General features: G+C 37.4%; 2 protein-coding genes across 5 annotated transcripts; one reads left to right on the top strand and one right to left on the bottom strand.

Moving 5' to 3' along the window:
- Window positions 1–1,117: 1,117 nt before the first annotated feature.
- Window positions 1,118–6,635, bottom strand: LOC103705663 (uncharacterized). 2 transcript variants are annotated; one of them, XM_008789849.6, is made up of 2 exons: window positions 5,850–6,635; window positions 1,118–1,815 (listed from the first exon to the last, which is right to left on the bottom strand). In XM_008789849.6, exons 1-2 carry the CDS (start codon window positions 6,281–6,283, stop codon window positions 1,593–1,595), a joined length of 657 nt encoding a protein of 218 aa, XP_008788071.1. In that variant the 5' UTR covers window positions 6,284–6,635; the 3' UTR covers window positions 1,118–1,592. The 2 variants fall into 2 exon arrangements, with proteins under 2 accessions (XP_008788071.1, XP_008788817.1); XM_008790595.6 differs by having other exon boundaries at window positions 1,118–1,832; window positions 5,850–6,624.
- A 10,869-nt stretch (window positions 6,636–17,504) lies between these two features.
- Window positions 17,505–27,406, top strand: ASP1 (aspartate aminotransferase 1). 3 transcript variants are annotated; one of them, XM_008791705.6, is made up of 11 exons: window positions 17,505–17,642; window positions 17,737–17,943; window positions 18,127–18,212; window positions 19,212–19,418; window positions 19,655–19,760; window positions 20,348–20,452; window positions 20,548–20,720; window positions 23,354–23,513; window positions 23,707–23,802; window positions 26,784–26,878; window positions 26,970–27,406. In XM_008791705.6, the coding sequence occupies exons 2-11, from the start codon at window positions 17,764–17,766 to the stop codon at window positions 27,040–27,042; spliced, it is 1,281 nt and encodes a 426-aa protein (XP_008789927.2). In that variant the 5' UTR covers window positions 17,505–17,642; window positions 17,737–17,763; the 3' UTR covers window positions 27,043–27,406. The 3 variants fall into 3 exon arrangements, with proteins under 3 accessions (XP_008789927.2, XP_088565587.2, XP_088565586.2); XM_088709461.2 differs by lacking the exon at window positions 18,127–18,212 and having other exon boundaries at window positions 17,599–17,642; XM_088709460.2 differs by lacking the exon at window positions 17,505–17,642 and having other exon boundaries at window positions 17,649–17,943.
- Window positions 27,407–27,641: the final 235 nt, after the last annotated feature.

Genomic DNA, 27,641 nt, shown 5'->3' with positions numbered 1-27,641 from the left:
TATTCAGTTGCTATTCACTGATATGTAAGAACTTGACCTGCATCATCCACCCAACGGAAACTTATATATGATTATATCTCTCTCTAAATGGATGTCTTAAACAATAATTATAAATATTGACTTGTCTACTATAATTTTTTTTAAAAAAATCTTTTATGGATTGAAATTTATATTACAAAATTCAGCCTACCAAATCAGCAAGTCTCAATTTCCACCAAGCAAAATACAGCCTAAACTGTTTGTTGTGCTAGCTAGAAGTCATTAAAATTCACCCTACTATCGGGCTTTGTGCCAATGGAACTCCTAGCGTCTGTTTGGATTTTTTTATACAACAGAGACGAAACTTCTGTAGGACTCATATATTGGGCTAGTAGTAGAACCAACGAGATCATAGGCTATTAGCTGAGCTAGGGTTGTATTCATAAAATACCTAAATATAGCTTTCAAGTGGGCCAGCTCAAATTCAAAAGCTATTCTTGCATATTTTGCCTAGCCGCTTGTAGTCTATAATCTTGTTTGTTGTACTTATCGAATACACAAATTTTGCAAAATTTTCAACCTAATTTTGTAGAAAAATCCATAATTAAGACAATAACCCAGCTGCAGCAAACGTGCAAACTTAAGGTAAATATAACCCCACTGAAATATCAGATGTAGGAGAAGTTGCAGCATTTGTTGCTCAAATTGCAGAATATGTTACTAACCATTGTAAACAACATTTTTTAGTAAGTTGCGGGAAACCTACTTATTCAAGCTACGATAGAATGTTTTGGATACTGCCCCATATCGTTACCCAAGGTCAAATATTTTGGTATACACCATATAAGAACCGAACCTAGAACCTCTATTCATTAGGTAGAGAGGCGTGAATACAAGGATAAGCCTCGGTTCAATGATGATATATAGTCAAAAAGATACATTATGCATACAAATTAACAGACCATCATACATATTACCATCGATGACATGCAATTGAAACAATCATCTTTTATTAGAGAACAACATGCATGCACAGCATGGAGCTTCTAGGCAAAATGGAAGCTTGCTTTATCCTCTTGACGTCACTACTCCAGTGCAAATTTCAAACACCAGAGATACTTTCATTATGGTGATAATATAAAATAAATTCCACTTGCATGGCCGTCACGATTCATGCAAGACTATCAAGCTTGACTACAACCAACATCACAAGGTGACACAAAGATCATAGCAGGATTAAAATTTGCTAATTTACATCCAATCATAAACACGAACATTGTTCATCCTCAAAAAACAGAAAACAATCAACAAATCAAACTTGATTACATATTAGCTATCTTGAATATCTCTCAGCATACCAGAAATGATACTTCACGCAGTTCTGTTCACTTTTCTAAAGAGATTCACAGTGTTTTTAATAAAAATTTAAACACCATACTGATTTCTATGTGGCAGTTTCCCCATGAAGATTCTTTGTATGACCAAACGCATAACTGACTAAATACTTAAATGATCTCAACTATCTATTTCTCCTTCTCTAGGTAAATAGCCACGTCTAAAAAAACTTCAACATTCCAATCACACGACCAAACAACAAAGAGGTAGGAGCTACGTCAAAATATATTTACACGGAAAAACCATGGAAGTATGAAAGCTATTACTAGGCATGCCATCAAGAAATTACAGAATGGTTGACCCCTCAAACAACTGGAACTCTCTGATGAGCTCCTGTTGCTGTTGTTGCCCAACATTCTCCTCTCATGCCATGTTTCCATGAAACTGTTGTCTTCCTCACCAATGATGTTTTTTGCGTATGCACCACAAATTTCACAACACCTGCACCATGATCAGAGCTGGAAAAAATTATTTATATGCAATAAAATATTACATCGCCTTGATTCAGTGGAGGAAATTACTTCTTGTTTTGCATGGACTCATGGAGGGGAATATTTTTCTTAACAGCAACTTAAATGGAGTCAAGACTGTTAGAAAAATGGCTATGGCAAAACTAGGGAGCACAGAAGCAAAAAAGAGAATATGGAAATCGGATACGAGCATACCAGTAATAACGGACATGATGACCAAAGACCAGCAGAAGTGGGTCACCGAAGTGTAATAAGAGCTAGAGACAGCCCCAGTAACTGGGGCTGGATTATGGGTTTATGTGGGGCTTGATTATGGGTTGACAGGTCTGGGACAGGGGAGGAGATATTAAGAACCATTGAGTACAAATACTAACATTTGCAAAACCTTGCTATGTTAGAGAATATGGATTACATTAAAGGTTATTCCTAGAGAAGAGTTCGCAAAGTAATTCCGGACTAATGGGAAGCCCTTGCTTGGAGTTGAGACACGGCTATTTATCACTCCAGAACTAGTCAGAAAGCTAATAACACTTGGAAGTTGAACATAATAACATTCCAACTTTTCTAAGTTAAGATAGTAGAGAATACATGATATAAACTATATCAAATTCAGTATAAGATCTAAAATTATCTAGAGAGAAAAAGAGAGAGAAGAAAAGTGGGATCCTTAAAAACTTGGAGAAAGCAACAAGAGAGTACAAAAAGGCAATTTAATGGGTATCAAAAAAAGATAAGTGTACAAAATTGTTGAGAACATGCAAGTTAGGAAATGATAGGGGTTGGGAGTACCTGGGGAGAGTAATCGAGTAGGTTTCTAGTCAAGATGGGCTTACATGAAGGGTCAACAGCAAGCTGTCTCCTTACACTACTTTTGAATAAAATTACTGCTAATATTCAAGAAGATGCACCAGGTTTGTGCTATTATGAATGATATAGTGTCAGTTGATGAAAAACAGGCAAGTTTAAATGCTAAATTGGAATTATGAAGGAAAGTTGTTCAGTATAAGGGCCCAAAAATGAATAAGACGAAAATTGAAACCATCAAGTATCCAACTGCAGTTACTAATGAATATCAAACTGAACATGAGATCCTGACCGAACTGATGATCACTACAATGTAGTAGGCTTAAGATAAAAGGTATGATACAAAAAAGAATAAAGAGATTGATGCAGACGTATCTAACATAAGCAAATCTAGGTGAATAACTTAGGCACGTTTGGAATTATGGTTGTTTTCTGTTTTTTGTTTCTTCACAAATTAGCGAAATCCAGCATGGTGATTGATATTTAAGATAGAATTTGCACAAAAGTTCTGTTATTCCTTGCTTTCATTTTCACTCCACTTTAGAAACAGATTTTACAAGTAATTTAAAAACAAAAGGGTTTTATCATACAAGTTGTTCGAATTAGTTCATTTTTCATCTTGGATTTCTGAAACAAAAACAGAAAATGAAGGCAATACCATACAGGCCCCTGGAGATATGTTTTTATGTGACTGATGTATTTTACGGCAACTAATGAAAATTTTTGTAAACAGCCAATAAACCCCAAATTATTGTATGAGAATGAGAATGTGGATGTGGATGTATGGTATAATTATAAAGGATGCGGTGTGGAATGAGGATATTAAAGTGGTGTGGAGTTGCACAAATTATGGACGAGGACATGGAGGACAAGCTGAGATGGTGTGGGCACATTCACCAAACCTTGAGGAACACCCAGAAAAGAGAGATGCCTGAGTCTGTATTGATTGGCTTGGAAGAGGGAGGGCAAGAACTAGGCTGACATGCACAGAAGTTTTACAAGAAAATGCGGGGAAATCTCACAGTAACAATATTGGAGGTTGCTTTTGATAGGAATAGTGGTGAAAAAGGATTAAACAAGCCAACTTCAAGAAGTTGGGGTGTGGCTTCATTTTTATGGTTAAGGATTTAAGTGGATCTAAGATTATTTACAGATGTATATTTTCACATTCATTTCTTATGACATACTAATTAAGTTATGAAATTATGTCTGCAAGAGTTGCCATAGGAATAAAAAGTTTGAAGAATAGATCATAGCATGCTATTACAAGTCAAAGAAAATGGACTGCAAATGTAAGTGCATAAGGCATGAATTGCAGTTTGTTATCTAAAATATATAACAATTTCTGATGCATTACTCAGGCACCTAAAGCAACTCTAGTTTCCACTCTTGAATTACTGTTTCACACAAACATAATTTTTTGAAGGTTGAGCATGTATTGTTGTCAAAAGAACAAAATTGATGTTACTGCCTTACTTCTGCACCTAAAGTTGTTGACATATCCATTCTTGCTTCAAAAATCATAATATCCATGTGGCTTCATGAAACAAATTTGCAGGCCCAGGGCCTAATTTTATTTTTATTGTTTGGATCAAGTTGTCGGGGCAATCCTCTTCAAAATTTTGGTATCCTTGGGCCAAGCCATGCTCATTTTCATTCAAAAAAAAAAGTTGTCTTTTTGTATATGGAGGTCTTTCTATTTCACTGGAGCTTAACATCAGATCTTTGCATGCTTGGGGCAAACCTACTTGGTACTCTTGCTCTCAAAGCTTCCCACTCCTATTCAACAAAACATCTAATAGAGCTACCACTTATTTTTCAGACAAGCTCTAGTTAAATTATTCCTTGTTTTGTCATTGTGAAAACTGTTTAAGTGCCTTTTTTTTTCCTCTTAGTAGTTTTGAAGATGCAGTCAAGCACTACATAAACAGAAGTATTATTTTTTATATTGTTTAACAACATTATACTCAGGCACCTCCACATCCTTTCAAATTCTTATTTTCTTGAGGGAATTGCACACCTAATTAAGGCTAATTAAGACAATGATTAACAGTGACGCTAGTTCTGACCTTTCTCTAAAATGGCATAGGGCATGTTCCAAGAAATTGCCAGGAAATGGAAGGCTGGACATCAATATAGATAGGGAAGATAGCTTCCTTTCACACATTGACAACCCATTATGCTTCTGTCATCCTGTCCATGACGTCGCAATATATCTTGATATTTTCTTCCTACTGCAATACAGCCTTACCGTCTTCCTTTTCAAAGTGCTCAGCTGGAATCAACCCCATGACCTTGAGGTCACCACCAAAACTTTCCACCATATTATTCATGAGTTTGACACTTCATATATATACATACATACATATATATATATATATATCTACATACATATATATATATATATATATATATATATATATACATACATACATATATATATATATACATACATACATATATATATATATACATACATACATATATATATATATATACATACATACATATATATATATATACATACATACACATATATATATATACATACATACATATATATATATATATATATATACATACATACACATATATATATATACACATATATATATATATATATATGCGCTATTTCCTTGCACTCCGAGGTATTTTGTTTTTTGATTTTATTAGGTGCATCCATACTCGTCAGGTATGATCCATCCGCCTTAGGAAAAAGGAAAAAAAAAAAAGGTTTCTTGCATGGATCAACCATAAAGGTGGACGTTTGGGAGGTCTCGATGATTTTTTTTTAGGATTCTTTGTAGAGCAAATTCCTCTGAAAATGATTGAATCCAGGAATATACGGTGGGTACAGAGCGAAAATTAGTTGGAAACAGAAGCCAATGGCACAAGTCAACAAAAAGCTTCAAGCCACACCCATCCAACCTACAAACAGCAATAGGTGCCTTTAACCATCCAACCTAGCAACTATTCGTAACAATAGACTTATAGAGCATCAATTTCTAGTTGGATCGTGGTTTGCCACAATTCTCACAACAAAACAGAAGAAAACTAATAAATTTCTCTCTGAGATTATCACAAACAAGTGCAGCAAGGGCAACCGAACGCACATAAGAAGTCAAGAACATCCACTATAACGAGAACATACTAGTAGCTCAGCGTGTGAGAACTAAATTAAAGAGGCGCGCGATACAATACCTGTTGCCCTTCACCTTAAACCAGGCCTCAGCGCAGCGCCGGTGCGCCGTCCCAAGCTCGCCCTTGCACCGGCACCCGATCTGGATCAGCTCCGAGCCCTCCAAATCCTCGCGATCGGGGCTCAGATGGCAGATCCGGCACACCTTCTCCGCCTCCGCATTCCATCCCCCGCCCCCGGCGGCGCTCACGTCGACCACCACAACGGCGGCCTTCTCCGTCCCCGAAACCCCCGTCTCCCCCTTCCCCTCCTGCTCCCCACCGACCTTACCTCCTTCCTCCCTGCAATCCTTCAGCTCCCCGCCGGAGCACTCGCTCTCGGCGGAGCGCACCTCGATGACGACGCCGGCGGCGGCGGCCGCCGTCGGTGGCGCAGGTGCGTCCCCGCCGCACGCTGCTGCTGGTGCTCCATCATGCGCCTCGCGTCCCGTCGTCATCCCTCACCGCATCTTACCCGAAAGAAATTAATGGAAACGGTAATTATATAATAGAAACAGCAACCATCATACGGAGCGAGGTGGAGTTAGGGCGCCCTCTCGTCGCGCCATTAAGCGCAGAATGAGAACAGCGAGATTTTGTGGAGGGATTAGCCACAAGAGAAGACGTATAAAAGGGGCACTTGGAGGGATTCCGAGAGAGGGTCGACCACGTAATCCTAGGAGAGAATTTGGACAAAGAAGTACTTGGGAAGGCGGAAACAGATAGGGTGAGGGCTGGGGGAGGCCTGGCATTATTGGCGGGGGGGGCCGCCACCAGGAGCGGGTCGACGGGTCGAGTTGAAATGCGTCAAGGGCAGGATTAGCTTTGGACTTTTGGGGATGGTGATGGAGAACGGAACGGGGTCCCTGAAGGTACTTACGGTGGAAAGTCAGGTGGAAAATGGGTGCGCTTGGCCCAGCCAGCTCTCTGGATGGAGACTGAATTGGACTGCAGTCGCCGAGATATTACGAGACAGCCGTCGATGGAGGGATGGAGGGTTCATGATGGAGATTCCGTCGGACTCGATGCTGCGTCGGTTGCACGTCGGGCTGTCCATCTTGTCCCACCTTCACTACACGCAACTAGCATTGTACCGTTGCATGCTGTCTCCTTCCTGGACCCAATAGTTTCACACCGCTTCGATGCCGCAATGATATTTCAGACATCGAACGATATTTAGTAAACCACCTCATAGAACCTGTATAAATTCTAGAATAATCTCCTAAAGATCATGTAAGATTTTTTAAAATAAACAAATTTTTTTTGGCACCTGAATAATTATTTTGATCATAAAATTTAACTATAATTGTCTAACTAAATAAATTCATCGTTTACTCGATTATAAAGATTCAAATATTCATTTAGTATCAGAAAATCAGCTATCAACTGCAAAATTATAAAACTTTGTAGTGATTATTCAACATAGCTAAAATAAATACAAATATCTTATTAGTCTAAAACTTTTGTTCAACGGTGGTTTTATATATCTTCTATTATTATCTAGTTTGCGATCAATAAATTTTCTTTCTTATTTGGACTATCTATGGTCATACTTTGGGCCGTGACCGGTATCCCATAATCTCACGCTTCGATTTGTAGTAGCAAACTATAATATCCGCACTTTAGCTGGTGGTGGCAAACCATAATATTCAAGCTTCTACCTACAAAGACAAACCAAAATATTTGCACTTTAGCCCACGATGGAAATCCATAATATCTTTGTTTCAGTCCATAGTGGTAAACCAATGTGTCACAATTGGGCCAATGATTGGCAATTTATAACATATCTAGTCCAAATCTTTTCATTCAGCAATCAAATTATTCAATTTCATCCAATCGAGAGAAAATATAATTTTATATTATATTTTTACAAAATTTCAAAATAACCAGCATCGTATTCCAAGCAACCACAATCACCAATATTTGATACATCTATACAATTAAAAAAAAATTATATTTATACCAGAAACTGATTGGCAATTATGTAGCAAATGATACAAAATGCAAAAACATCGATATGTAATAAAAAAAATACATATTATCCATACAGGAGATTATGTACAATATTTTTTACCGTTGCCAGTATCAATTTCAAGTACAACAAACATCGATTCACTTCTCGATCTATGAACTTGCAGGCAGGATATCCTGTTCAACACCTTCTTACCCAGACGATTGCCTTTCTACAAGATCAAATCTCATCCTTAGATTAATTATAAATAAGCATAGTTAATATTTAAATAAGCATAGTTAATATTTAATTATAAATCTCAACAAATGGTCGCACAATGTCAGCCAGGATCCTTGGTTACGCAATACCGACTCAGAGCTCCTGATCGCACAATGCTGGCCCGAGACCCCCTCCAAGGGTCAACCACTTTACAAGGTATTGGTCCTTTCCTCGAGCCTATTAAGGCATGTGGAGAGAGAAATATAGAAAGAAAAGAGAGAAAGAGAGGAGAGAGAGTAGGAGAAAGAAAGAAAGAACAAAAGAGAAAGAGAGAGAGAGCCATGGTTCTCTTCTCAAAAGAGAGGAGGAAAGAGGGCTTTAGGGTCGGCCACACCCATGGTGGCAACCCTCGGCGGCAGTCGCATCGACAACGGCCTTTAGTGACCAAAACATGGCCATGTTCGGTGACGACAGCCAGCTCGACAGAAGAAGAAAAGAAAAATAGAGGAAGGTCCTGCTCTATGAAATCTGGCGGCCGGTGGCTCTAATCAGGCTATCAATGGTGGTTTTGGGGTCTGAAAAGAAAAGGAGAAGAAGAGTTATAGGTCAATGCCCGAACTTGATGATAAATCAACAGTGACACAATGAAGTTTTCCAGCTGAAATGGAAGGGAAACTCGTAAACAAATCTCGAACTCGGCGGCGATTAATTGAAGTTTGTGAGCGAGATGCATAGAGGGATAAGAGGAAAGCTTTTTATAAATGAAATTCTAGGGTTTTCATCGAAATCTAGCAAGCCCTAGGACTCATCTTCTAATGGAATTGGGCATAAGAGGCGGGCTCTCTTCAGGAGTCTTCTCTTTCTGTCTCGCATGCCCAGTACATGAGCTTATTTTTTTCTCACTCTAAGATTCATACGAGACATTTGAGTCTACAGAACATGTTTAGATCAGGCTCTTGCATAACACATTTGGATAGTACAACATCTAGCTCTTTACAAAAGGATGGGTTTGGATTCTCTACGGCATAAGTAACTTCTAGTGAACCCATGATATCATTGATATTATTTATAAAAAGATCAATATTTATTCTAAATTTTATTTTAATAGTATTTATTGATTTAAATGACTATTATAATGATGCATGCTTGATTCAATGCTGTTGACACATTAAGCTTTATTTTAACCATAAAAAGGATAAGTCTAATTATAAGTACTCCTAGAATATAGAACAGAGAATATAGAACACAAAGCTTATGTGTTGTACCCAAAAAAAAAAGGCTTATGTTGGTGATAATAAGATACCTCGGCCCCATCAGAAGATGATCGCTCCAAATTATACTTGTTGGATGTTCCATAATCAATTTAGACAACCAAAATATGAATTGCTAGCTTTGTTTTGTAGCAGATACATAAATTATAACAACCCAGGACCTCACCCAAAATGGCTAGCCGGAAGGTATTATTTGAGTTTCTTGATCCTGTATAAGTACCCAAGATCTACCCAGCAAATAACCGATGTGGGACTAAACACACGCCCGCACGGATCCTCACATACTCCTTCCGTTCAAATCCTGATGTCCTCGTCAGGTTAAGGGTTCAAATCTAATCACAAACACCATGATTGGCCCGTGGTCAGCTCCAATGGATCCGTGCTGCAGTATCCCATAGTCCACATAGATTATGGGTTGTGTCCGCTCTGATACCATTTATAACAATCCAGGACCTCACCCAAAATGGCTCGCCGGAAGGTATTATTTAAGTTTCTTGAACCTGTATAAGTACTCAAGATCTACCCAGCGAATAACCAATGTGGGACTAAACACACGCATGGATCCTCATATAAATATTTTATACCATCACAATCTCCTAGCAAATAAGCAGCAACATGTAATATAATACAATAAGCCTTCGTTGAAGTGGATTCCACAACTTGCTTGATCTACGTCATTATCATAGCTACGGCCCCTTCAATCCACACATCAAATGGACGCGGCAGCCTTTGTATTGGAAAAGGAATTGGCATGATGTTTAATCCAACTTGTTTCAAAATACCTTTGCTTGAGTGGGAGGTGGTAATATAAGGTTATGTGCAGTATCAATTCTATTTTGAGAATGTATGCAAAGTCAACTTACTACTGAAGGCAATTTTTAATTTACAAAGTCAATTTATCAATTCTGACTTTAATTTAATGTTACAAAGAAGTTCCATCGAAATCTTCCTTGGTTTATGGTGCAGAGACATTGGCCTCGCAGCTTTAAGGCGTATAGTATATTAAATTAAGATGAATTGAATCACTAATAAGATTAGAAAATAAGTGACACCATGAAACTCTCATTAGAAAAGAACACATATTTTCGCTTGCGTTGGACAGACTAAGATAGAGTTTGTAGGGTTCCACTCACTACATCATGGAAAGCTATACTTGGAAGTTGGAAGAATTAACAATGGTGAGATAAAACGCTTTCTTGTGAAATAGCATGGGCCTTGCCGTAATATCCACTTGCAGTGGTGTTAGATTAATTTTCTTTTCTTTTGTTTTTTTTTTCTAAAAAAAAAAGAGAGGGAACCTCATCCGCGTAGCAACCTCTACTAGGCCTCATTCCCGCTGGAGAATATTCGATCCGGGTATACAAGTTTTACTCATATCCTTCCCATCTACGGAGGAGCCCCACCAACGTGGCAGCCCCCTCCATGTGTGGGTACGTCATACCAGCACCATCTAAGTACTGGCAGATCAGATAGTGACTTTACCGTACAAATCAGGCAGGAGGTATCCAGTCTTCGCATTTAATCGACGTCCGTACGTTTCGAACCTGAGCCACTTTAATGGAATCTTAGCTCTGTTCCAACCGTGTTACCACCTCAATGGTAGTTTAATTTTGTTTAGAACATTGCCATGCAAATACTAATCACATATGATATCCGCATATCTCGCTTTGCCTGGAAAAGACCTTTTCAGAGAGTATTTATTATATTAACTTTACAAAATATCACATCAAAGGCAGGTCAGACATTCATTATAAATTCTGCGATTTTGACTAATGCTGCAGATTGACGACTATTTTAATGAATCCTTCATCCTTTAATGAACCTTTATTGATGGTACTCTTTCATTTGATAGTGAAATCTTATCAATTATACTCATTTTATCCATTTGCACACCATTACTAGTCCTTTGGCTAATTGGCCAAATGGGCAAGGCAAAAGAATTGTAATAACCAGATAATTCAATTCAATTAACATATGCTTGGATAACTACATCCATGCCAACTGGTATCAAAATAAGTTGAGTCTACACTTGGCAAATAAGAGAAGATAAATGCCCAGACATGGGGTTTTCTTCAGGCAAGTAATATTAGATTAGATATCAGTTGGAGCTGACAGCGTTAGGGGAACATCCAACAAGGAGATGAGGTTCGCTAATAGCAATTCAGGACAAGGCAGCATGCGGCTGCTTGTTTGTGACTGTTGACAATCTCAACGTATTATCGGAAGTCATGGTTTTGCCTTTGAGAAGCATATGCCATGGCGAGGACCTCATCCAAAAAAATATATTTGAAAGTGTTATTTGAATTCTTTGGTTCCTTATAATTATCCAAAATTTCAAATCTAATCACAAATACCATGATCGGCTAGTGATTTTATAAATTCGTGTTGTAGTGTTCTGACAGGCGTTATTTAGATTTCTTGCTTTGTACAGGTATTCAATATCTACCCAGTGTATAACCGATATGGTACTAAACGCATGCTCACACAAATCCTCACATACTTTTCCGTTTCAGTTCCAATGTCCTAGCCAAGCTAAAGATCCAAATCTATTGGTCAGCTCCTATAAACTCGTTTTATAGTATCCTCTAACTTATATAGGCAATGAATCGGATCTGCTCTGATACTATTTATCACAATTTAGAACCACACTTAAAGAAAACCAGCCAAAAAATATTTTTTGAATTTTTGATTCTGTATAAATATCTAAAATTTATGCAGCATATACTTAATATAGACCCTCAAAGCATATGGCTCTGTTTGGATTTTTCCGTGCAAGTCAAGACCCCTGAAATTTAGATAGGCAAGCCAAAGATGGTTCGACACGCGAGGACTCCATGAATCTATACAGCCTCCCAAATCCGAATGCAACTAAAGTGCCGTCGGCACTTCACAAGGTAGTGGATGCTGTACAAATCGGCCCTATCTACGTGGATATGGAGTCTTTTTGCCTCCCACTGGAAGGGCTCAATTAAGTGCATGGATGCAGCACCTCCCTCCAGAAACCTTTAAAAAAACTCCTCCCACCCACTCACTGGGATGGGCTTTTTGACATAATAGCCAGACCTGCCCTAGTTGAACATCCCCCGGTCCAACAGAATCTCCATCGTCTCTCACTTTGTGTTGCCAGCAAAGTGGGGAACAGACTGAATCCAACTCAGCTCTCTGCTGTCCTCCCTCTCTAAACCCAGCATGTCACGGAGCCTCATCACATCGCCAGCAAGAAACCAAGTTTGGAACATAGCCTCCACTGTCCTCTTATGTCCTAATGGAGCTTCTGTTCAATGTACTGCTCTTTGTTCCGAGGCCCTATTGCTCCTTGCTCCAAGGTCTTGTGGACGGTGAAAACAGTGACAATGGGGGGAACGGGGACTAACCGGACCTTCCATGACGCTGCGATACCCAAGCTGGCTCCTTTCCCTCCTCTGATGGCCCATAAGTGATGGCCCTCGCCCATGGACTCCCTGTCCAAGAGTCTCCCATTGGCATGAGCAGCTCAAGCTAATAGGATAAGGTGGATTTATTTATATAATTTATATTTTATATTTTCTAACACTCTTCTTCACATGTGGGCCGGACTTTTTTTTAATAGACAAGCCCAACATGTGAAATTTTTTAATAATGAGGTTAAAAAGTGCGGAGACAAGGTTCGAACTCAGGACCTCTGCTCTGATATGAAAGTTAAGATTACAAGGTAGATTTATTTATATATTTTATATTTTTTTACACTTTCCCTCACATGTAGGCCCGATTTTTCTTTTAATGGGTGAGCCCAACATGCAAGATTTTTTAATAATGAAGTTAAAGAGTGCGGAGACAGAGTTCGAACTCAGGACCTCTACTCTACTTTGATATCATGTTGAAATCACCACTTGTCCCAAAAGCTTAAACTAATAGGATGAGGTAGATTTATTTATATATTTTGTATTTTCTAATAGAAGCTGAGGTAAGGATGTGGAACAAGCAGCCGCATGCTGCCTCAAAGCGTAGTGATTAGATGTTCTTAACCATCCGCTTAAAGATTCAAAGAAATGTGATCTAGGATCAGAACTCCAGATTGATTGCAGCAGACGAGCGATGCATTTGCGATATGACTGCTATTGGAGCTGAGCTCAGAGCAGCATGGGAGGGCATCACCTATACGAGTAGTATTTTGGGAGCTGACTTCATCATCATGGAAGGAGACTCTACGATGATGATTGAGTGGATTCGTGATGTAGAGCGACAGAGCGATGACCACCTACTGTTCAGGGACATCCAGAGATTGGTGACAGGCTGCTACTTTATTCTAGCTGCACATGTGTACTGAGAGACGAATAGGGCTACAGATTAGGTTGCCTTCTTTGCTGCTTATCATTCAGAAATGGTTTTATAAAAATGGTCTGACACTGCTTCTCATTTCTCAGCCCTGTGCTAGTTGACGTGAGCTGCCAATGTACTAAAACAATGAAAAAAAACCCAAAGAATTAGGCTTGGGCATTGCATGGTTGACCTTTCCAAAGGCCACGGCCCACGATGACTTCTTGAAACATGCCCAGAAATTTTGTGAACGGCAACTCTCCCACCAACTTCAATTGTAAAAACATGGAATCTATCCATGTGTCTCGTGATAGGCGGTTGCAACTTTAGACTCTTAAAATGTGGCAGTGATGCCTTGCATAATAAGATTTTAGAGCTTAATGATTGAACCAAGGCATCAATTGCATTATTTCAAACGATAGAACGGAACGATTAGTCCTTTTCATTGCATTCCCTTCTACGTTAACCAATGATGGAATCGGAATGTTTTGCTTTCCATTCTTATTCTATTCTTATTCCGTGTCTATTCTTTTCGATTCCCGTCAGTCAAGTGTGGTGCAAGGGTGTTGTTGGAGCCCAGAAGGAATAAAGTTCGTCTTTTAAGGCTCGATGACGGTGAGTTATGGATGGGGGTTTGCTTAAAAAAAAGAAGCAAGCCTAGATAGATGGACGGAGGCAAGGAGTTGCGATGAACGAGAGAGAAAAAGAGAGCAAGAGGTTGATTCTCTCATCATATTTTTAGATTGATTGGATTTTATATGTTACATACGTAATCTTAAACAATGTTAATATCTTGTTTAGGTGATTTTCAGATCACCATGCAACCTATATTCAATCTAATAATCTAGTAAATGGATTAATTTTTTATTTTGCTGCTAGGTTGGAAAGAAGATTAACTGACTTGGTGCAATCATATTGAACTTCAAATGCTTGTTTCTCTTAACTTAGTCATTTAGATCGATTTAACTTCTCCATAGTCGATGGCCATCAAATATTTAGTTCATTCAATAGATTTTTGGATCCCATTTATCTATATCACTTTTCTGTTCAATAGATCATCCAGCATCTACAATTTCATTTGTTTGGATCTTTTTGGTTGTTGCATTGCATTCAACAGACCAATTGGCAGAATTCTACTCTACCATGTTTTAGAGGGCATATTGAGGCCATCCATTCCATTAATATGCGACATCCATGATGTGCTGTTGTGGGACCAACAATATTCATTGTTGGTGCCATCTCCTTATTACTGGGATTAACCAAAACCAGCAAGTGGAAAAAGCTAAAGTGAAAACTTTTGAGAAGTTAAGAAAAATCAGGATCTTCTTTTGATAAGAACAAAAAACAGGATCGATGATCATTCGATTATGCTTATGTTTTCCTTCTCATGGTGCAAAATTTGAACCAGGCCTTGTAGGTAATGGTGTCAATGGAGGCAGATAAACCTGCCAACCTGATTCAAAAAAGACCCGAACGTAGAGCATGGGTATTGAAAACAATTTTAATAAACTATTAGATTGGGTTTGGGTTCCAAAATTAGACCTGAAATTTTTCTTAGTTAGGTTTAGATTTAGATAGATCCATACCCCAAAACCCAAAACCCAAAACCCAAAACCTCATCTGATTATCTACATACATACACATACAAACATAAATACATACCTATACATACATCTATGTGTATATCTATTCATTGTTTATTTTTATCATAAAATAGAGTAAAAGATAAAATTGTAACCATCTTTTCCCACCAAATTCATATCCATATTATTTGTAGCGGTATTTTATAAAATAGTTATTATAATTTAGTTTTTATATTAACCTTGATTATTTTAGGGTCATTTTCATTCTTTATGTCTTTGGAATGTGTGGATTTTTGGATTAAATAGATACTCATTTTTAGATACAATTACTCATTTTCTTATTTCATGATTTATAAGATAATATTTTAGATGCATTAAATAATTTTAAAAATAATCTAAGCATATATCAAAATAATTTATTAACATATATGATTTTTATCCAAAATTTTCTTGGATCTAATATTGAGTATGGGTATAGATATTTAGTTGAATTTGTATTTGATTTTGATCTGATCTATTCTTCTATTATACATATTTAAAATGGAGGCTCAGCATGCACAGAGTTCTTCATTTGCCATGTGGACATGGGTATTAGTATGATGGGCTATCATTAAAGTTCATTCTTTAATATGCAACAGATAATAACGATGCAGGTAATAATATGTTTGGCCATCATTAAAGTTTATCACTTAATGGATAACAAAAATTTGATTATTGAAGCATTCTAATATTATAATTGTTACATTATTATACCGTATTTCAAGAATATTTAAAAAAGGAGAAAAAATTATATCTCATGCACTGTATAGGATTAGTATTAATTATGGAAATTTTCTTTGTAGATTTTTGTGCAGATTTTCTGTTGTTATGTGGATGTGCATATTAATGATGAGAGTTTTTGCTTGTCTATCATTAAAGTTTATTTTTTAATAGGGCTCAAATATGTAGAGTTTTCGAACACTGATACTAATGATGCCAATATCAATAACGAGAATTCTACTTGGCCATCATTAAAGTTGACTACTTAATATACTACAAAAATTTAGCTATTAAAGTATTCCATTTATTATAATTTATTTATATTATATTTAAAAAATTGAAAAATAAAAAAAATAATACCTTGTGTATTGCACGGAACCAATATTAACCACACCTATATTAGTGACAGGTGCAGTATTTTTTTGCTTACAACATGAATATCGATATTAATGATGCCGGTATTAACAATCAGAATATTCACTTGATTATCACTAAAATTTATTATTTATTACACAACAGAATTTTAGTTGTTGAAGAATTTTAAATCAACACGTTGTATTTCAAATATAGTTGGATAAATAAGGAAAAAATCATATCTCATACATTAAATAGGTTATATCATAGTAATATTTTTTTGTAAAATTTGCATATGTCAAAGCCTAAATTATGTGATCCACTAACACTCATATTTTAGGAACGAACTAAAAATTTCACAGAATTCGTAGATTGGACCGTCTATTTAATTATGGCTCTATCAACCGATCATTTTACAGCCAAATTTTATAAGCCAAAGGTTGGATTTAGCTATTTTTTTAGAAATTATAAGTTAGATGGACTAATAAACTGAATTCTTACGAAATTTTCAAGCAATGTGAGAGGACCGAAAGTCGGTACAGGCTAACGGATTGATTTATGGCAAACAAATCTTTGGGCTCGTTTGGTTTGCAGGAAAAAGAGGGAGAAAAGTGTGGTCAACGGAAAAGTAATGAAATGCTGGTTGGAGTTTTCAAAGGAGAGAGATGGAAAAGTTGTATTCCCATGGGAATATGATTCCCACATTTCATGGAAAAGTCTTTCCCATGAGAAACATGGGAAAGTTACTTTCCCATGAGGTGGAAATTACTCCTTTTTTTATTTTTTCCCAAAAAGACCCTTCAGCATTAAAGAAGTATTAAAGAGGCATCAAAGACCTAATTTTTATTAAGGGCATAATAGGAATTATACATAACTTTTCTAGGAAAGTGGATGGTCAACCAAACATAAGCACTTTGGAAATTTGTCACTTTCCCATGGTTAACCAAACATGCCAAAAATACTTTTCTAGGTATCCTCTTCCTAGGAATCTGATTCCATCTGATTCCTGGGAATCAGATTCCTAGGAGGGAAAATACTTCCCGCGAACCAAACGAGGCCTTTATGTATATGCGGGATTACCCAGGTACCCAAATCTCCTGAGGTCGTATAGGTGGATCATCCGTCTTGTCTAAAACAGCAGCCACCCTAAGTCACGCGTCAGACCGCAAGATTGACACCGAAGGTGGGCCCTACACCATCAATGCCAAGGCAAGCGCTCCAACACGTCATCAAACAGCATTCGGCACTGGGCGGCTGGCGCGCCCACAGGTCGCAGTCCCCCGGGTTTGGAAAGTGGTAGTCCCCTTCAATCCAACGCGAAGTGTCAAAACTGAAACCTCATCGCTTGCCGCTCCCCATCCGCCGCTCCCCTTCCGCTTGTCAGGTCCTCTTGCCTCTCCTTCTGACTAAAACCCTCTGTTCCTTTCCTTCTTCCTGAAACTTATTTTTTTTGGCCTTTGATACATAAAATCGAACAGAGGGAGGCCGAGAAAGAGCTTGCTCTTATGGCGTCGAGGGCCGCGATCTACCGAGGGATGATGTGGAAGGGCCGCTCGTGGGCGATTGGATCTCGATCGATGTCGTCGTGGTGGAGCAACGTAGAACCGGCGCCCAAGGATCCGATCCTCGGAGTCACGGAGGCCTACCTCGCCGATCCCAGCCCCCACAAAGTCAATGTCGGCGTTGTAAGCTCCCGTTTTCCCCTCATCTTTCATCTAATCCGCTCGTCAAAACCGCTGTTCTCTTCTCTTCTTTCCGTATCTGTGATCTTCTTTTTCCCCACACATCATTAGGGTTAGGGTTTTGAAAGAAATCGTCTTTATGGATCAAGATTAGTGAAACGTTGGTGTTGTTTATCTGACCTTTAGGGAGCTTATCGGGATGACAACGGGAAGCCTGTCGTCCTCGAATGCGTTAGGGAGGCTGAAAGGAGGATCGCCGGGAATCTGAACATGTGATCTCTCTTTAATCCATTCTTCTATTTATTCCTAAATTTTTAATCTAATTTTCTTGATTTTGGGCATATATTTGTGGAGATAGACTGATAGGCATGCATTTGGTGCCTACTTTTAAAGTTTCACAACCTTTTTCGCTGCTTCTTCTCGTGTCTTTCTTTTATCATGTTCTTCTTTTATTTCTTCCTTCCTTTCTTTCTGTGTTCATCGGTATGCTTTCGGGTTTTTTTGGTTTTTGGTTTTTAATTTTCTGTTTTCTTCCCTACTGTCATGTCGTGGTCCCGTGGAATCTATTTGTTGAGGCTCGTCCTTTTTTTAAGTCAACTTGTAGAGCCTGTGGCCAAATGAATCTATACTGTGATGATTCTCCCGTATTACCATTGTTATTTTTAATCCTAAGTTGTGCTCCTCACGTCTTTTTACCCCTTCCTCGAAACGTTGGTGAATGTTTGTGCCCCTCCGCCCCATCAATCCAACCCCTAAAAAAGAAAATATAATTAATAAAAGGATTTTTACGACTCCTCTCCTGTGCTTATTATCAAATGCGATATGATTTTATTAAGAAATTTAAGGTTATTTTCTTCTTATTTTTTTTATGCCCAGATGACATCATCGTCATTACAAAGTTCCATCAAAACAATAGAGAGACGAGCAACAAGTACAAACGAATCCTTTCTCCATACTCTCACTATGTTTTCTACTGCTACCTAAGAATTATGTGCATTCATAAATCCAGTGTAACCAGCCAGGCACTGCTTCTAGAGATTTCTTTGAAGGCATAGTAATGATATATTCTTTTTCTCCTTTTTTATCTCTCTATCATGGTAGAATGTCATTTAAACCCTAGTTTTGTTTATGGATATTGAATGTTGATGGCTTCTTTGCTGCACAGCATGAATAGGCATTTTAGCATGTCTGTGCAAATAGTTAGTTATGTCCATTTAGATGGAAATCAAATTGAAATTGAGTAATTTTGAAGTGGGTTTTTTAAAATTCAGGGAGTATCTTCCAATGGGAGGAAGCATTAAGATGATCGAAGAGTCATTGAAGCTAGCATATGGGGAGGATTCTGAGTTCATAAAAGACAAAAGGATTGCAGCAGTTCAATCGCTTTCAGGGACTGGTGCATGCCGGCTTTTTGCAGATTTCCAGAAGCGGTTCTTGCCCGATTCTCAAATTTATATACCTCTACCAACCTGGGCTAAGTGAGTTAATTTGTGCTTTTCTTATTAGACTTTGTTCTTCTTTTGCATATACAGTTAATGACTGTCTTCCCTGTGTCGATCTGTAAATAATCTGTATCTTACTCTGGCCATGCATGCTAACATATCTGATTGAAATTACTTGAGATTCTGGTTAATATGTAGAGCTAAATGGTCCTGGTGTTTTTTATCTTGACAAATTTTTAGTTGGTTTGGGATTCTGATGTAATGTATTGCAGCCATCATAATATTTGGAGAGATGCTCGGGTTCCACAGCAGACATTTCGTTATTACCATCCTGAATCAAGGGGACTTGATTTTGCTTCACTGATGGAGGATTTTAAGGTAATTAGACTTCATGATATATTAGTTGATTTTGACTTTACATCATAATTCAAGCATAACCATAAGTGGCAAGCATTATCAGTCAAGTTTATGAAGCTTCTATTATTGTTGCTCCTGACAAGGTTTAGATTCTTTTTAAAGAAATTAATCCCGAGCCATTTCTCAGTAGGTCTCTAGGATCTGTCAGACCCATTTTTCACAGAAGTTCTAAATTCCATGTGGTCCTAATCTATTTTCGATAACATGTGCCTAGACATTCTAAATCATCCATTTTATATGCAACTTGTTTTCCTCTTATTATCCGATGAGTGCTTTACTCCATGCTTAATATTTTTCCCTACTTATTCATTACACCATTATTACCTATGCTTTCTCAAAATGTGCTAATCCATCTAAGGTTAAGACCTTAAAATGATAATATATTCAATAGTGAGATGGCATGATACTTAGTGATATCAATCTTCCATCTAGTTACTGACTTATTGTAATTGACTGATTGATAATATTTCACTAATGCAGACTCATCTTTCTCAAAGTCCTCCTTGCAAGTTCTTTTTCTAATCTTATAAATTCTTTTTTCTGTTCAGAATGCTCCAAATGGATCATTCTTCTTGCTTCATGCATGTGCACATAATCCAACAGGGGTGGATCCTTCTGAGGAACAGTGGAGGGAAATATCTCATCTGTTTAAGGTAAAGAATTCTAGGATGTGCATTTTCTTTAACCATGTAGGCCTATCTGGTTACTGATTTGTTTGTCACAAAACAATGCTACTTTTGGTGTTCAGGTTAAGAATCATTTCCCATTCTTTGACATGGCATACCAAGGTTTTGCTAGTGGTGATCCAGAGAGAGATGCAAAGGCAATTAGAATTTTTCTTGAGGATGGGCACTTGATTGGCTGTGCCCAATCATATGCGAAAAATATGGGGCTTTATGGACAACGAGTTGGATGCCTCAGGTATTTGTTTCTCTAATTGGAAAGATGTTTGAGGTATTTATTGGCATTTTCCTTCAAGATTTGGTCTCAAATGACTTAACTTTTGTTCATCAGGTCCATTTATTTGCTTGAAATTAGGCTGTCATTAGCTTGTTATTTACTTGATCATGATAAAAGGGGACTTTCACATAACTGAGTGCTCATTGAGACAATTGACTTCAACCAACACAGTAAAATCTCATTTGGTGATAATAGAAGGATGCACATAAATACAAGGAGTGTGTCCGCCTAGTTGGTGTACATGGAGAAATAATATGTGATGGGTGATGAAGATTGTTTTGCAAATACGCTACATATAGTGCAAAAACCAGCATAGGCATTTCTTAAATTCTTATTCTTGATCAATTAGTGGTTAATACCAGAAAACCTTTTTGTAGACAGATGTTTTATTTATTACTTATCTGAAACTCTTGTTATTGACAACGTTGGAGATGTAGTCATGTCATTACTATCTCAATGAATCATCCCCTGTTTGTTACAGTCTTATAAACAGATGAGGTATGAGCAGCTTCTGGAATGGAAGATATATTATTTAGTTTGGTTTGGCTCATGTCTACTGGGAACACGTATAGCGTTTCTTGGAAATGCATAAGTGGCGTGACTTGATTTTTCTGGAAACAGGTTCAACCAAGGAAACGTTTACCTATCCATGAGAAAATAAGTGGGAGATGCTATGGTTGTGGCTTAGAGAAAATGTTGTGAAAGTACCAAGACATAATTACTGATGTCTCCCCAATTAGTTCTGTTATGTTTATCTCCTTGATATCAAATCTTAAGCCTGAAATTATATTAATCCTAACATTTGCATTCATGTTGCTAGCTTCTTGACTCCTTTTCAAAATCTGCTTCCTTTGCCATGTCTCTTTGATATCTGTGCTCAGTCCATTATTTTTGCTCATTGTTTTATTTCATATTCTATGATCTGTCTCTTTTTGGTTTTCTTAATCATAAGAACAGCATTCTCTGAATTATTGAAAGATTCTTGAACTATTCTCTTTTTTTAAATGCTAAATGGTGCTTTAAATTATTCTCATGAATTCGAATTAATAAAGGCTTATTGAACGATTCACAAATTTCTACAATTTATCAGTGAATTGTTTGTTACTCATTCAAAGAACATTCATGAACTTCAAAGTATTGATGCTATCTATTTCTTTTTTGATAGCATATATGATTGGTGCCCCCCTATGCTTGTTCTCACATTTGTTTGTATAATTTTACATTTATTATTTTTGTTTTTTCCCCTAGTTCTTAGATATTCATTTCCACCTACATTGGGCTAGGCTTCTGCAATTTTCCCAACTGTAAATCCTTGTCCCTGGCCAACCTAATCTCCGAAGCCTAACTTGTTACAATGTTCTTGATGTCTGGGAGATCATCTAGCTATGTACTTTTGAAGAGCTATACCATTATCCTGGTAAGTAAAATAAGGAATTAATTGCCCTTCATTTGTGCTATATCTGAAAATCTTAAGACTTTTGGCAACACAATCACTGATTTTTTTAATATTGGGAAGATTTTTTCAATTTACAGGTCAAAAGTTACCCTTGCCCTGTTTGGAAATGGCCTATTTGATTATACAAGTCCTGACGCTGAAAAGCCACAAGCAGGACTTCCAAATAGATTTATCAAAATATTTTTAGAAGTTGAAGATTTATGTCAAAAGGAAACTATTATAGTTCCTGGGCTTACAGGTTGTTAAGGTTGGAAAGATAACAAGGACTTTCTCTGCCAGCTTTTGCTTGGAGCAGAGCATTGAGTTTTGTTGCAATAGCAAAGCAGATTCAGGGCTGTAGGACTTCTGGGCTGCTTGCAGTTAATGCTTTGTGGCAATAGAGGTCTGGGCTGCAAGATAGAGAGGAGTTTTAAAGTTTGACATAATATGCACTGACTGGGTCCCTTGGACTTGTTAAGGGAAATATTGACAAATTTTCGTTGTGCAGAAAGCCTTCCTGACATTACAAACAAAAGTGGAAGGCTCAATCCCAGCATAGAAAGTTTTCCTGTGCAACAAAGAATGGTGGCTTGGTTGGATTTCTTGGGAAATTTCCCATTTGGCATCCAACACAGGAGCTTTCTGCAGAAAGTCTTCTTGCTTTAACAACACTAGGTCCTTGATGCCTGTTGAACCATAAACCAGGCCGAAAGGCTGGATTATTTTTCTGCATTCTTGTCCACATTGGATGATATATTCAATTTTTGAATGAAATGGTATTTTTATCTGGTTCTTTTTTTTCATCATTTTCAGTTGTTCTTTCTGATTTTTATAGTCCTTCCTGTTTTTGCATTTGGCTACCCACCTGCCCACCTGAAAAAAAACTTTATAAGGTTATTAAAATTGAAGATAGATAACCAAGACCCAATGGTCATTTCATAATAAGGGTTCACTTGACTGGATTAGTATTTCATAATTTGAGTGCCTTTGAGATCTAGTTTAAAGATCAATATGATATACTTTTGGCTGACATAAGTTGGAGAGTATATTGTGCACTTTCTTGAATTTTTCGTCCTGGATGCAAGTTATTTAACGATGTGCGGACTTCCACATGCTCGTTGATCGACTTTTATTTTATTTTATTTTATTTTTGATGCAGTCTTCTCTGTGAAGATGAAATGCAAGCAGTAGCTGTGAAGAGTCAGTTGCAACAGATTGCTAGGCCTATGTATAGCAACCCTCCTCTTCATGGTGCACACATTGTTTCAATAATACTCGGTGATCCAGACCTTAAAAGCTTGTGGCTGAAGGAAGTGAAGGTAATTAAATGAGTTTTCCTATCTCTTTCATATAAATTTTGTAGACCCCAAAAGCAGTAGGAAAGATCTGTTTCACTGGTACAAGGATATAGGTGCTACACATCTGTAACCAGATTAGGTCAAAGGATGGGTTTTTGTCTCTTCTTCTGCTGCTTCTTCCATTTCATTGGAAAACCTATGTCCAATGTTTCAGGTTATGGCTGATCGTATCATTGGAATGCGAAAGGCACTTAGGGAAAACCTTGAGAAGTTGGGTTCGCCACTATCTTGGGAACATATAACTAATCAGGTGAGCTTGCAACTACGGGTTTTTATTTCTGATTGCATTGGCATACACTGTTGTACACTGTAGCCATTTCTGTAGCACTTGCTGGTGGGTGATGGCTTATTCTGTCGAATTATATAATAAACATAGATAAGCACTTGCAGACATGGTTAACAAGAAGAAGCTTTTACAGCATGCAGCAACTTAGCTTCTAACCCTAGTATTAGAAGAGGAAAGGAAATGAATATAGTGGGTCACATGTTAAAAATCTATTGGAAGTACTATGTTCTTAAAATTCAAAAATTTAAACTGTGTCAGTTATAATACTAATAAACTTGGTTTTAGAAGAGTATCTCCATATACAACCATCAACTGAAAATAGATGCTAATGTACAACATAATGCTCCTCTTGTCGGCTGCTTAGAATTTTGAGCATTAAGGTGAGTTTATTATATGACAAAGATAATGGAACTTTTTATAGTCTATAATGGTTATTTCCCAAAGAGGTCCTAGCCATTAAAAAAAGGTCAGTACTACCTATCCTACCAGATGACATATTCTATAGCAGTCATCCTTCTCAAGTTGAAATTAAAAATGATGCAGTTTGGTGGCTTTATGTGAAAGAGGTGGCAGGAATTATGCCTATTTTGGATGTAGGGTTGTGAAATCCATTACTGGATGGGAGAGAGTTCTCAGAACTGGGAGCATGTGAAGATTGACTGAAGGACACATAAATTGGAAAAGAAGATACTTAATGACCAGTGAAGAAAACACTTAGAATACGCAAAAGGGCCCAATCAATTAGTCAAAGAGGATGACTATTTCAAAGCGAAACAAGAACTAACCACTATAGAGGAGATAAAGTGGATTTACTATTTTTCCTTTGTGACAGGCGATGCCCAGAACTTGAACTGCATTAAAGAGTGGAGATTGAGAGGGGGAATGGACTGAAAGAATGAATTTATAATGTTATATCTTGCTAAGTATCTTTCTTGATGTATTAATACAATGTTGGAAGTATCTATCTGGATTGAAAGAGGTAGCAAAATGACTCTTGGTAGCCTTTTGTTTTTACTCTTGATTGCTAAGAGATCAGGGATGTACCAAAATGACTTCATCTGGAATGGGGCAGATGATATTAGAATATATCCCCTTATAAATTGAGAAGCCATGCTAGGACTATCCAAACCACTGTGTTACGGGTAACTAAACTTTGCAATCATAACTTGATTATCGTTGTTTTGCAATATCTTGGTTCAGAGTACATATTCCTCTGAGAAATGCAAGAAGGATTTTGGGGATGGAAATGTAAATGTAATTTCAGAGGCATCTCTAAATTCAAGGAAAATGTTCCGGAGAGGTGGCTTTAATTTAGATATGATCACTATGTACACTTCTGGTTAATGGTAATAACTTCATTTGGAACACGATGTTCAGGAGATGTCTTTTCTAGCTGGAAGAAGAGCATATCTTAATGTAATTTCAGAGACATCTCTAAATTCAAGGAACATGTTCTGGAGAAGTGCCACTCCTTTGGCAAATGCGATGATACATTTTTTGGTGGGACTTATGGAAGGAACTGAGTCTCAGGAGTCTTGTTAACGCAGCCTCTAGAGGGTGGCTTTAATTTGGAAATGGTCACTATGTACACTTCTGGTTAATGGCAACTTCATTTGGAACACGATGTTCAGGAGACGTCTTTTCTAGCTGGAAGAAGAGTATACCTATCTACCATTCTATGGTTTGAATATGTCCAAAACATAATTTCCTCCCAGAATGTATCATCATATTTTTGGCCAATTGAAACAAAAGAGGGTCAAAATGGTGTGTGCTTGTTTTACCTTGTTTTAGACATTATTACAAGATCTTAATAATGCCCGATACCAAGGTTCGCCGTACCGGTCCCGAATTCCGTACCGGTGCCGCACTAGTATAGGCGTACCGAGTGTCGGTATGGTACGGTATGCGGTATGCCAAGCGTACCGACATTGGTGTACCGATACCGGTACCCATCGATACGGGTACGGTACGCTCGGTACCGACCGGTACAACAAACCTTGCCCGATACTTTATTCTGTATTCTACCTAGTGGCAGATATACATAAAGCATTTCCTTTTTGTTGACTGTGTAGGTAACAATTTTCCAGGTACAAGTATTTTAGGTTAGTATAATATAGACCACCACCAATATTAGTGATAAATGTTGATATCATCAGTTATTTTCTTTTCAACCTTTTTTAATAATATTTTTCTGACAAAGAAAATGTAACTTTCGAGCTCTACTTTCTTTTAATATACACTCATTTGGATAAATCAACCTCGATGAAATGAATTGCCGAAAACTTTTGACGAAATGTAGAACCAAACATGTTCCAAAATAAAAAATTGTGCACCTTACAATATGTTTTAGAATGTCCCATGAAAGGCTGACTTTCTTAGGAACATCCAAGGCAATATCTGGGCGAGAGATCGTCATATCTCAACATCGATGGAAGATATGTATGTGGTGGTTCTTGTGGATTCCCATATGAATATTTCATTGACATGCTTTTTTTTATCGACTCATCCAAAAAGCTTATAATTATTGATGGCTTGGCTTCCCCCAAGATATTGGCATCCTACCATCAATTAGTTTTAAGCACCTCAAATTTAGTTGACATCTTTAGCTTTGGTTTGCAGACATGCTTATGCATCAAACTTGGTGGCTCTAAGGTTCTCATTTCTCTGTGACAAGAATGAATCTCTCTTTTTTTTGTCAGAATTATAGCTGAAGAGTTACCCTTCAACTCTTATGTTCAGGGTAAATTATAATTATTGCACCAGCCAATCTTTTAATCAAGACTTAAATTAGAAGACTGTCTCAGCCCTCAAGGACATATTTAGGCATAACTCTTTATATTTTCCCTTTTTCACAACCTCTGTATCGTTATGTGTGGATGCCTTTTATTAAAAGCATATTAATCTGAATTTTCTTCTGATAAGTGGATCTCTTGAATGTTTCCCAGATTGGCATGTTTTGCTACAGCGGAATGACCCCTGATCAGGTTGATCGCTTGACAAATGAGTTCCATATCTACATGACACGCAATGGCAGAATCAGGTATTTATTGTGTTGCAAAGCTTTTCCATGTCCTTAAATTGACACCTATTGCTTGTAAAATTGTATCTTGACAGTGGTGTTGATTTTGCAGTATGGCGGGTGTGACTACGGGCAATGTTGCCTACTTGGCTAATGCTATCCATGAGGTCACTAAATCTACATGAGGAATCACTACTTAGGCAAAGAAAACTGAGGCTTATACTACATTTCATGATGCTTTTTCTCGACTTCCTCTGATCCTTGTTATAGAAATAAGTTATCAACAGATTGAGGTCAATATGTTGAGGCTTTTGCAATTCAGCTTCCGTGCATGTTTGAAGGGGACACAGAATAAATGCCTTCGCTTTACCCGATTTTGAACATCTGAATTCCTTTTCTTTTGTTTTTTTTCTTGGGTCATAATTATACTCGTGTAATATCAATGCTAAGTGCAGATGCATTTGAAACTAAATTACAGCTGACATGCAACTGTCAGGGGCATAGAAATCAAATAAATCTTGGAGTAATTTAACAGTGGTTTGTCATAAACATCCTGTTCAACCTATCAATTTCTTGTCCTCTTTTAACATATAAACTCCTGGTGCCTCCTTGGTTTTAGGATTGGTGGAATATTATTCAAGATACTTGTTTTATGTATGTATGTATGTATATGTATATGTTTATGTATATGTATGTATATATATATATGCATGCATGTATGTGTGTGTATGTATGTATGTATGTATGTGTGCGTATGTGTATGTATGTATGTGTGCGTATGTGT

The sequence above is a fragment of the Phoenix dactylifera genome, chromosome 12 (assembly GCF_051530095.1).
Source record: "Phoenix dactylifera cultivar Ajwa chromosome 12, Ajwa_hap1_PhDact_Kaust_v1.1, whole genome shotgun sequence".
NCBI lineage: Eukaryota > Viridiplantae > Streptophyta > Magnoliopsida > Arecales > Arecaceae > Phoenix > Phoenix dactylifera.
The sequence above is the reverse complement of the archived record's forward strand: the minus strand, read 5'-3'. Positions and strand labels throughout refer to the sequence as shown.

Excerpts from the sequence above, each read along its gene's own strand:
- ASP1 (XM_008791705.6), top strand. The coding sequence starts at position 17,764 with ATGGCGTCGAGGGCCGCGATCTACCGAGGGATGATGTGGAAGGGCCGC. Across the intron at positions 18,213-19,211 it reads ATCGCCGGGAATCTGAACAT|GGAGTATCTTCCAATGGGAG; the intron begins GTGATCTCTCTT and ends TTTAAAATTCAG. Across the intron at positions 20,721-23,353 it reads CAACGAGTTGGATGCCTCAG|TCTTCTCTGTGAAGATGAAA; the intron begins GTATTTGTTTCT and ends TTTTTGATGCAG.
- LOC103705663 (XM_008789849.6), bottom strand. The coding sequence starts at position 6,283 with ATGACGACGGGACGCGAGGCGCATGATGGAGCACCAGCAGCAGCGTGC. Across the intron at positions 1,816-5,849 it reads TTTAAGGTGAAGGGCAACAG|GTGTTGTGAAATTTGTGGTG; the intron begins GTATTGTATCGC and ends ATCATGGTGCAG.